Below are 10,902 nucleotides of genomic sequence, written 5' to 3'. Positions count from 1 at the left end.
TGATAACCCTCCAATTCTCTGTAAATCTAATTACTTTAACCCTCGAAAACTTGTATTGAGGTGTCATCCAAACGCTTCTTAAGAATGATTTAAGGGTTTCACGAAATCATTTGACTTTATTATTTTTTTTGTGAACAATGATATTGGCAATTATTTTATTAAAATAAAAAACGATCATAAAATACTACATGGAAGAGAGGCAAGGCAGCATGCACTGTTTTGACTTTAATTTGATGATAAAATAGAATCAGCGTGCATTATTATTACTTTGGGAGTTGATATTTTATTGGAAGCCAATGCCAATTCGCAAACACAGACAAAAAGTCATGTATTTTAATTACATCATATTTACAGCACGAAAGAGAGAGAGAGAGGATGAAATCTTACAACCGTCGGAGATTTGTGTTGTGAGAGGCTGAGAGGTCGGAAATGTCCATGTCAGGTCGGAATCTCCGGATGGTTGTAGGGTTTTAGCTCCATATAAGAAACCTGCAGAGAAAAAAATTCCCGGAATTTTTGCCGGAAGCGTTGCAACGATGGCTGCGCCTAGTTTTGTTACGTACCAAAATTTTTAAGTTATCTGCAGCGATGGCTGCGCCTAGTTTTGTTACGTACCAAAATTTTTAAGTTATCTGCGGTTTTTTGAAGAATACAAGTGGTAAAAGACTAGTATCGTCGTGTGCGATATTTTCAAAAGACCGCCGATATATTGTGACGGCTTCGGAAAGTCGACCAACCCTCCTTCGTCTCCGCTTCAAAGCCCCTTCCCACTTTCCATGGCGATTGCTCCCTTCCTCTCTTCGATCTAAAAATCCCCAAATTTTCATCGGTCGCACAATCTTATAGGAAGAAAGACCCAAACCAGAGGGAAGGAAGACAGAAGAAGAAAACCAAAGCCAATCCGGGGAAACCAATCCGGGGAAAAACCCAGAATATTCGGCTATGGCGAGGAGCGTCCGGTGGGCGATCAGGGAGCTCCTCAGGAGGGGAGCATCCGACCGGCCTCACCCCCACTTGTTGGGCCCAGGATCCGCCCGTGGCGTGTCGTACATGCCTCGGCCCGGCGACGGCGCCCCGCGGGCCGTGACTCTCATCCCCGGTGACGGAATTGGCCCACTCGTCACCGGCGCGGTGAAGCAGGTGATGGAGGCGATGCACGCCCCCGTCTACTTTGAGACCTATGAGGTTCACGGCGACATGGAGAGCGTGCCGGAGGAGGTGATCGAGTCCGTCAAGAAGAACAAGGTCTGCCTGAAGGGCGGCCTCGCGACGCCGGTGGGCGGCGGTGTTAGCTCCCTGAACGTGCAGCTGAGGAAGGAGCTCGACCTCTACGCCTCCCTGGTCCATTGCTTCAACCTGCCAGGACTTCCCACCCGCCACGAGAACGTCGACATCGTCGTCATCAGGGAGAATACCGAGGGAGAGTATTCAGGGCTCGAGCACGAGGTCGTCCCCGGCGTCGTCGAGAGCCTCAAGGTCTGTCCATTTTCTCCTTGTTAGATTATGTCATTTTGATATGAGTTAATCGCAATTGTGGGGCTTATAGTTTGTTTGAGCTGATGTTGTTGCTTCTAACTGTGGTTATTTGTGCTTTCGTTTATCTTCCTTAACTGTATTTTTCACGTTGATTTTGTCATTTTTCTAGCTAATTTCAACATTTAGATGGTACTCGACTTTCTTGGTTTTTTTGGTTCTTTCTTTGTGAAGTTTTGTATTTATACGTGTGAATATCTAGTGCCATTCAATCGAGTATTGCCTGGAGTTTACTTTCTAAAGATTTTGTAGGTTCCGACAACGTCGTTTGTTTAATATATAGATGTGGTTAATAGGAAATTGATGCCTTATGAAGGTCCAGTGCTTCTGTTTGGCAACAGTTATTTGTCAGTTATGTAGCCTTCAATTGAACGAGCTATTTGTGTTTGCGATGATTGTGTGTAATGAGGTCAATTCCAAATGGAAGAGATGTGTTTGGCAACGAATTTTTGTTCTGGGTTGATTCTCTTTGAACAAGCTATTCATGCTAGGCGATGATTACTTATGATCTTATTGAACGAGCTGTTCAGTTTTGCTGGCGTTTGTTTTGTAATGAAACTGGCTTTTTTGAATAAGCTATCAGCCTATCCCACTTAACGTTCTGTTCCATGGTGACCCTTAGCAAATTTTTGGTTTTTCTGGGCATAAATAACAATTCATGCTACTTGATTCCCTGGAGGCAGTTATTGCTACCTAAATTTTTGTAGCATATTATGCAGAGAGAACGTTTGATGCGTTGGGCTCCTGCTTCATGATTGGTAAGGCCCAATGTCAGAATAGTTGATGAACAATAAAAGGATAAAGAGGAGAGATTTATTTTATTTAAGACACTTTGGTCTTAGTTAATTTTAGATGTCAACTAATTGTTTGCTGGCATTCTAATTTGATCGTGTGCAATCGGGAAATATCGTCTTTCAAAACAAACTGTTCACTTTGACTTCTTCAAGCGATCGAACCTCATATTGACTGTCTGGTGACACTTCTTATTAGTCTCCTGCCCTATGTTGGAGTTTTAACCTAGAAAAGTCCTACAGTAAAATAGCAGCACAATGCATCATGCTTTGTCTTTCTCCTTTAGATTGATGCTTTTGAAAGCTACCCATCACATTATAATGAACTGTGCATCAGTTTTTGCTGTTGTGTTGGTTTTTTTCAATTAAACATGTGATATTTGCCCACCAGGTGTATTACTTAAATATTTTCTCATCGTGCACCCTGTGCTAGTTCTGTTATGATCTGAACCATTTTATTCATGTGGGTTGCATCAAACACTACTTGTTTATTTTGCCGCAGTTCTCTTGCCACATAATAAACTTATTGTGGTATATAAACAAACGTTGGTGAAGGAATGCACAACCATTAAAGAGACTATAGTGGACATATACTGTTATCTAAGAATGAAATTCCATTTATCTTAGCTATTAGAACTGGCCTTCCTATTTTCATCCTGCTTTGGCTTCTGACTGTCTATCCAGTGTCATCTTGCTTGGGTAAACATTTTCTCAGATCCACATGAAATAGTTTTTTATGGTCTAAAATGACAGTCTGCAATCAGCTTGGTGCCCTTCCTATTTCATTTTCCTGCTTGCTTTCTAGTGATCCAGCTGTCTATGACTTGTCTATCATTGTCTAATGTCTACACAAAGCAACTGATCTGTTTCGGTGGGATCAAGCAAAACATAAGAATGTAGATCTGGCAAATCCTGAAAATTGATGGACACATATTGTGCATTAGAAAGGACTAAGGAGCCATCAGGGTCTTAGACCATGGAGAATTAGATGAGCAGTCAGACATTGAGAAGTGTCATAAGAGGATTGATGGGGATTGAGTTGCACGCAACATACCTATGGGGATTCAATTGAAAGTGGAAATTTTTTTTGTTTTTTTTGCTTGCCATATCTTTCCCATCCCCTAACGGTTACCAAATTGGTAATGCAGATGATGGAAAGCCTCAGGGATTCATCAAGGGTATCTTCTTTGCTATCTCATGCAATCATGTGTCAGTTGTTGGGGTTTGTTGGTTCTTCTTTTAAAGTCCTTTTGTTGGGCTTTGTAATTTTCTGCTGTTTGTTTGTATACCAGATATCTTATAGACTTGCTTAAATAAGCATGAAGATCAACGGAAAACTCATCATTATTTGAGTGTGGTATCTATGTTCTTCCACAACTTATTAGCATAACCTACTCATTTTTCTTGTTTCTAGATCATAAATAAAACACAAGTTCAATGGAATTGCAGAAAATTGTCCCAGGAGAAAGGTTATACTTGCAATACAATGGCTGTTGCATTTGCTCCCCTTTCTGGTTCTTTTTCCTCATGTGTCATACCTCTTCTATTTTTCTTCTCTTGTTCCATTGTATGTGATTAGTAAAACTGGATTCCTTTTTGAACATGATGGATTTTATCTACTTTCTGTGCTTGTTATGCATCCTCTGCAGTTGCTTGAGGATGTTTTTTACTTTCTTTCTTCATTTTTTGCATCTGCCAATTTTGGTGCTGATTTAGTAATTTTGCTAGGTGATTACAAAGTTCTGTTCAGAGCGAATTGCTAAATATGCATTTGAGTACGCTTATCTCAACAACAGGAAGCAGGTGACAGCTGTGCACAAAGCTAACATTATGAAGCTAGCCGATGGTCTTTTCTTAGAATCATGTCGTGAGGTTGCAAAGAACTATCCTGGGATAAAGTATAATGAGATTATTGTGGATAATTGTTGCATGCAACTTGTGTCAAAACCTGAGCAATTTGACGTTATGGTACGCTTCTGAAACTTTGGTAGCTTGTCAACATATTCACTTAGATTTATGGTGCCTTGCTAATTTTATACTTTATAGGCTCTCTTTATCAGTTTTATAATTCTTAATTGTGATAGAGCTTCAAATTTGACTGTTTTTCAGTTCATATTTGTATAATATGTGATTGTGCTAACATATCCCTTTTAATATGCCTAACATTCTGTCATGGCTTTTCTATTTCTCATCTTCTGAGTAAATTGATTTTTTTTGTCGTGGAATCTATTGTTTCCTTCAATCCATTCCACAAATTTTGTTTCCTAAACTTTTTCTCGTGTTGTATGGTTGACATCGTAAACATGGGGTTACTTTTCAAGATCATCAGGGTGAGAAAGTTGCACAAATTCATGTTTACATATTAACTGAGCTGATGGGATGATTCATATAATCAGGCACATGCACGTCTTTTTCTTGCTGATAAAGCCATCTCATCCTGTGGCACTGTTTGTGAACAGTGGCTAATGAAAATTTATGGATGGATAGCAGATGTGTCAGGGTTTGCTTTGTTATCTCCTTAGATAAGGGCTTTATAAATGCCTGACCTTGACAAAACACTCTGAATTGCTCTTTACTCGGAACTGATTGTATGGTTTTATTCCTCAGAACGTGTAATATTTTAAACTCAACATTACTGCATTCACTTTGTGGCACTTAGGGTATTTATCTGGGACTTGCCATGCCACTGCCCTCATTTCTGAAAAAATTAGAACTCCTGGCCTCATCTGTGTGGAGTGGGATTCATTTTGTTGCATTGTCAATTGTTATATAATTTGTATTGTCAATGTGTACCTAAGGAAACTAACTCCCATAATATCTGCAGGTTACACCGAATCTGTACGGAAATTTGGTCGCCAATACAGCAGCTGGTATTGCTGGGGGTACTGGTGTGATGCCTGGAGGTAGGTTTGCAGGCTTCATTTTTCCTTTCAGTTTTGTTGCTGTTCCTTTTCTATGAACATGTCAATAGGTATAATATAAGTTGAAGAAAGTAAACTTTAGTTCTTCCAGCCGATGAAGAGTCTGAAGACTATCTCTTGATTGTACTGGAGGCATGTTTCACGAAGTTTGCTCAAATGTGTTTTTTTCCTGCAAATTGTGGAAGTCCTCTCTACCATACTGTTGCCTCTCACTGCCTGGTTAAGATAGTGAATTAGCATTAGAACAAAATCTTTCTTCCCACCAGCCTGAACCCTGCATATGCAAGGAAAGCTCTTACCGGTGTGATGCCTGGAGCTAGTTTTGCAGGCTTCATTTTCTCTTTTGGTTTTGTTGCTGTTCCTTTTCTATGAACATGTCAATAGGTATATATAAGTTGAAGAAAGTAAAGTTTAGGTGTTACAGTCTATGAAGAGTCTGAAGATAATCTTTTGATTGTACTGGAGGCATGTTTCACGAAGTTTGCTCAAATGTGTTTTTTCCTGCAAATTGTGGAAGTTCTCTCTGCCATACTGTTGCCTCTCACTGCCCTGGTTAAGATAGTGAATTAGCATTAGAACAAAATCATTTCTTCCCACCAGCCTAAACCCTGCGTATGCAAGAAATGCTCTTCTGCTTGTGCTCAAGCTGTGGGAAGAAAATGCCGATCCCTGTGCTTGTGTTTTACCATCAATGGCCCAAAACAGGGTAAAAGGGAAGGCTAAGGGCACAAGACCGTCTTTCACATAGTTTTTGGAAGATGCGGGAATTTGAGCCATTTATTATTGGGCGATACCCACTGATAGCAATGATGTTTTGCAAACTTTGCAATTGTTCAAACTTTCTTGGAAGAAGAAAACATCTGATTCATCATATCTCTTGTGACCTTCAGTATGTCTTAATATTACACAAAAATATCATGACATGGCAGTTTCTAATTTTCACGTTCCATTTTTCGTAATTCTCAAGTACTTGCCAATACTAAGGAAATAGTGATTGTGCACTCACTTTTTGAGTTCAAAAGCCACCAGTCCAAATGTGTCTTGCTAAAGCAGCAATCGAATTATTGGCTGCAGGTAATGTTGGGGCGAACCATGCCATTTTTGAGCAGGGGGCATCTGCTGGTAATGTGGGAAATGAGAAGCTGGTGGAGCAAAAGAAAGCAAACCCGGTAGCGTTGCTTCTATCCTCTGCGATGATGTTGCGCCATTTGCAGTTCCCATCCTTTGCAGATCGGTTAGAAACTGCTGTGAAGCGTGTGATTGAAGAAGGGAAGTACCGGACGAAGGATCTGGGAGGGAGCAGCACAACCCAAGAAGTGGTTGATGCGGTAATTGAGAAACTGGATTAGTGACACTTGTCTCTTCTCTCTGTAGCTTGATTTTTGAATCTTGTCCGGATTCTCTCCATCTGAGAATTTTTTGTGGTGTCTTTTTATTAATTAAGATTTCGACTGTGCTCGAGATCATACAAGCCATTCACAGTAATAACGGAGTCATTTCCAGAACGAAGTAATAAGATTTTTTTCCCCACAGAATACATGTCTTTGCAGGAAAATCGTCCATGTTTTTTCCTTGTTACTCACTGCATAGCTTGTTTTCAGTGCCTTGCATTAATCAGGCATTACGTATGGTGGTTATTCAACTGCTGCACTTAATAAACTTCCAAGTGGAGACGGTTGAAGTGCTCTAAGTTGTCCCCAACATAAGAATCAGATACAATGAATTGCTTTAAAACTTGGAGAATTAAGGAAAGAGTCTTTGGCAATTTTCATTTCTTCTTTCTTTTTATGTTTTTTCTTTCACGGAACCGAGTTACAAGTCACCTGAGTCGGCTAGATCATCCACGATCGTCAATTAATTACATGTTCTTTTTCTTCTGAATATTAGAGTTTGTTATTTTTTGAATTGTGAAATATCACAAATTTATTAAGTATATACACAAATATTCATATTATACGTCCTCCAACGTGATTCACATTGGTCTGAAACCCGGCACTGACACTGCGCGGCTGCAGCGCCACAGGCTCCTATCAGCAATCGCTGATCTTATTTTAGCGCCCGAACCAACCTACTTGTTGTAGTGAGTCAACTGGCAATCTTGATCCTAATCATATGATTAGTCCATTATGAATATCTGAATTCAATCACAAAAGACCGGCTTTGGTCCATTGGATGGGGCTCGATTCCACTCGATTAATTTCTTTATAATATTTTTATTTAAAAATTTTTATTTTATATTTAAAATAAATATTTTTTTATTTTAACCGAACTGAGTTCAAATTCAGGCTTCAAGCATCGGGCTCGAAGCATCGGGCTGACCTAATAACCAATACCATCTGTATCGGTTTGCAAACTAACATATACCATCTGTATCGGTTTGCAAGCTAACATGACATCGAATCGATCCATACAGGTAAGCCGGTATTGGGCTATTTTTATATTTAAAAATTAATTATAAATATTTAAAATATTGAAGAAAACAAAAAACAGTTTAATTTTCTAAATCCCCGTATAGGAAGCATCCTTGCTGTAATTAGGAGCAGATGCACGACCAGTAGTGACAACACTGCCCTTAGCGAGTGTCGTTTATTACTTTGTTTTTTGAATTTTGCAGATGAACATCATCCCTTGGTAAAAAAAGGAAGGAGTAGGAGGCATGAAGCTTTACTGTAAGCAAAGAAAGAAAGATACTTAGCCATCTCCATAATGCACACACCATACCTACCTTTATAAGATAAGAGAGCAACCTGATATCAATATGGCTGGACGGTTCTCCAATTTAATAATCATTCTTGCCCTGAGATGGCTTTCGCTACGCACAAAAGACAAGCTTCATATTATTTATGAAAGGCAGCAGCACATTTTATCAGTGACCTTCTTTGCGATATCGTTCGTACTTCTTTTCAAGCACGCAACTGTGCAGCACAAACATCTGATTTATTTAAACCTTATTCACTTATTCGTACTTGGGAATCGAATACACCAATTTCAATTTTCAAATTAGTTTCTTTGCTTATTCCACGCGGATGATATCACCGTTACGATCGTGACATGCATAGCTTCACGAGGACACACATATTATAAACAATTAAATATTGTACCTCTAATTGATGGCTTTTAAGAACATTGGACATTGAAATGCATGTAAAAGGAAATTAAGTTTTATGGACTCAAGAAACACTGGTGGCTAGAATATTGTTGTTTAGTAGTGTGTGTTCTTAAGCAGTTGATATGATAAATTATATTTGCATAATTGTTTTTGGAATAGGATATGGACATAAAATCTAGTTAGACTAGTCTCCAAGCAAGACAGTTATAATGAATGCATATATTACTTATGCATGACGCGGAGCCAAAGCCAGTCGAGGGATGTGAAGCGGGAGCCTATTTTTGCCTCTCGTGATCCTTTCACCCATACGAAAGCCATGCAGATAACTTTGGTGCTGGACCCAGTGGGTGAAATTCCACGCCCCGTCCACTAATCCGCGGGTGGATTGTCAAGAAGCAAGACATTTCCAATAGCCAAAGAAGAAAAGGGCCGCCCATTCCCCATCAGAGCAGAAGAAAAAAAGGGCCAAGTCCACGAACATGCGCATGAAACTAAACCAGTTCAGGTCCGATACCAAAAGGGTCCAAAATCAAAATCTCAAGAAGCGAGCCAAGATCAGAGCCCAACGCAGCCTAAGACCACAACGCTGCCCGCAGTCTCGATCAGATGGGGACCTGACCGGACGTTCTGCTGTCCATCGTGGTGGGTCTGAGCAAAAGTCCTGCAATATTCTCTAGTACCTGAATCCAGTCTAATATGGGAAGGATCCAGATCCGATACAGAAAAAGTCTTTTTACAGGACATGGTGGTGGTCCACTCCTACCTACGCAGCAAGGAATAAAGGTCATATTTGGCAACCCATTGAAAGACGAAAAGAAAAACCCAAATGGTTATCAACTATCAAAGGCCGCCACTCTTCTTGTTCCGGGGACGCTCACATCCGGGCCCCGGCAAAACCCACTTAAACAGGAAACTGGGACGGCCCTGCCTCTTAGACGTCTCTTACAAGTTACGGCACGCCCTCATTTTCATTTTTTTCGAACCAAAAAAAAAAAAAAAACGAATGTGACGTCCGAATCAGTTCGGCCCATCGGTACTGGTTTCTTTTTTCGAGTTATCAAAATAAAAATCAAAAATTTTTTTTCAAGTCATTAAGAAAATAAGCCCACACGCCAGTCAAACAAAAACAAGGCTTAGGTGGGCTTGGTGCGCGCCTTTTAGAGCTGAACCGGGCTCGTGATAGGTGTGGGCCAAGTTGAAGCAGCACAAAGGCAATCTACGTGGCCGGCCAACTCCAAGCCCAAGAAAAGTACAGGCAAACAAAAAAAAGGTGAAAACAGAAGGGTAATTTGGACACCAGATCGAGTACAATGAAGAAAAAATGACTGCGAAGAGCAACTAACACTGCCCATATGTAACGATATATTTAAACAGTAAGAAAAAGAAAAATCACGGCTACACTGACAAGCCACCAGCAATTAACCTCCACTAAAAAATAAAAATCGCGTTTTTTACCGACACCCCACAATAATAATAAAATAGATAAAAGAGAGAGCGAAAGAGGAAGCATGCCTTCGAATTGCTGCTGCCGTTCAGTTTGTTGGACGACGATTGGGACAGGTGTTGCTTCTTCTCCAGAGTTTCTGAACTTCAGAAGCTCAAATCTCCTACGCAGCGTCCATCGTTATCCACCATGACAGTTATCTTTATCAATTGTCATATCTCACTTTCACTCCCAAAGCGATGCCATGCCACGACCATGATCGAGGGACGTGGTGCCGGATTCCGGTGTAAAGGGGGGTAAGGAAGGCGGACGGTGCGTTGCTTCGGGATGTGCGAGCAAAATCCTCGGGAGCTAATACACAAATAAACAAAACCTCGCTGATCAGAGAAGGAAGGGGAAAAGCACAGGTGCAGATGAGCGGCGATGGGAATGGGAAGAGGGTGCTCAGGAGGAGGGAGGGGGGCTAGAACGATCTCTTCGCAGACCGGTTCGGGAGCGCTCCGAGCTTGCGTAGGGGAAACCGTTTCCAAGGGTCTAAAACCGAGTCGCGGTACCGGCTCGGCAGCGTCTGGTTGCGGCCGCGCTTCGATCTGACGACGGGGGCCGACTCGTCGAATCCGTCGTACAACTCGAACATCCAAAGCCTCTTGCTGCTGCTCCGCCTCGATCGGCTGCTAGCGGCGGCGTCATTGTGCTCCCCTAGGGCCTGCCCCTCGCTTGGCGGATCGGTCGGATCGTCGTCGGTCTCCGTCGCAAAGACGTTGCCGGAGACCAACTGGACGGCTTCGATTAGCAGGCCGAGGTAGCCCTCGCCGGAGGCTCCGACTTTTTCGGCGACTCTTGTCGGCAAGCGTTGCGACGGCGTCGCCTCCTCCTTGCTGCATGAAGCCGGAGGGATCGAGTAGCACTCCGCGTCGTTGTCGTTCTCCTCGTCGTCCGCGTTTCCCTTCTCTTTCGCCAGGTTGTTCGCGAACGTGATCCCGTCGGTGTGGCCGCTGAAAGAATGACGAGAACCGTCCCCCGACCGTGCAGCCTCCGCGCATCCATCTATAACGTCGGAAACCTGCACCTTTTCGCTGTTCGACGCTGCCGTCTCCAAGTCCC

General features: G+C 41.8%; 1 protein-coding gene across 2 annotated transcripts; it reads left to right on the top strand.

Annotated features, from left to right (window-relative positions):
* Positions 1 to 588: 588 nt before the first annotated feature.
* LOC116264333 (isocitrate dehydrogenase [NAD] regulatory subunit 1, mitochondrial-like) lies at positions 589 to 6,782 on the top strand. 2 transcript variants are annotated; one of them, XM_050080553.1, is made up of 4 exons: positions 589 to 1,476; positions 4,065 to 4,292; positions 5,149 to 5,227; positions 6,320 to 6,782. In XM_050080553.1, the coding sequence occupies exons 1-4, from the start codon at positions 943 to 945 to the stop codon at positions 6,592 to 6,594; spliced, it is 1,116 nt and encodes a 371-aa protein (XP_049936510.1). In that variant the 5' UTR covers positions 589 to 942; the 3' UTR covers positions 6,595 to 6,782. The 2 variants fall into 2 exon arrangements, with proteins under 2 accessions (XP_049936510.1, XP_031500340.1); XM_031644480.2 differs by having other exon boundaries at positions 620 to 1,476; positions 4,053 to 4,292.
* The last annotated feature ends 4,120 nt before the right edge of the window (positions 6,783 to 10,902 follow it).

This window comes from Nymphaea colorata, chromosome 11, assembly GCF_008831285.2.
Source record: "Nymphaea colorata isolate Beijing-Zhang1983 chromosome 11, ASM883128v2, whole genome shotgun sequence".
Taxonomy (NCBI): Eukaryota; Viridiplantae; Streptophyta; class Magnoliopsida; order Nymphaeales; family Nymphaeaceae; genus Nymphaea; species Nymphaea colorata.
The sequence above is the reverse complement of the archived record's forward strand: the minus strand, read 5'-3'. Positions and strand labels throughout refer to the sequence as shown.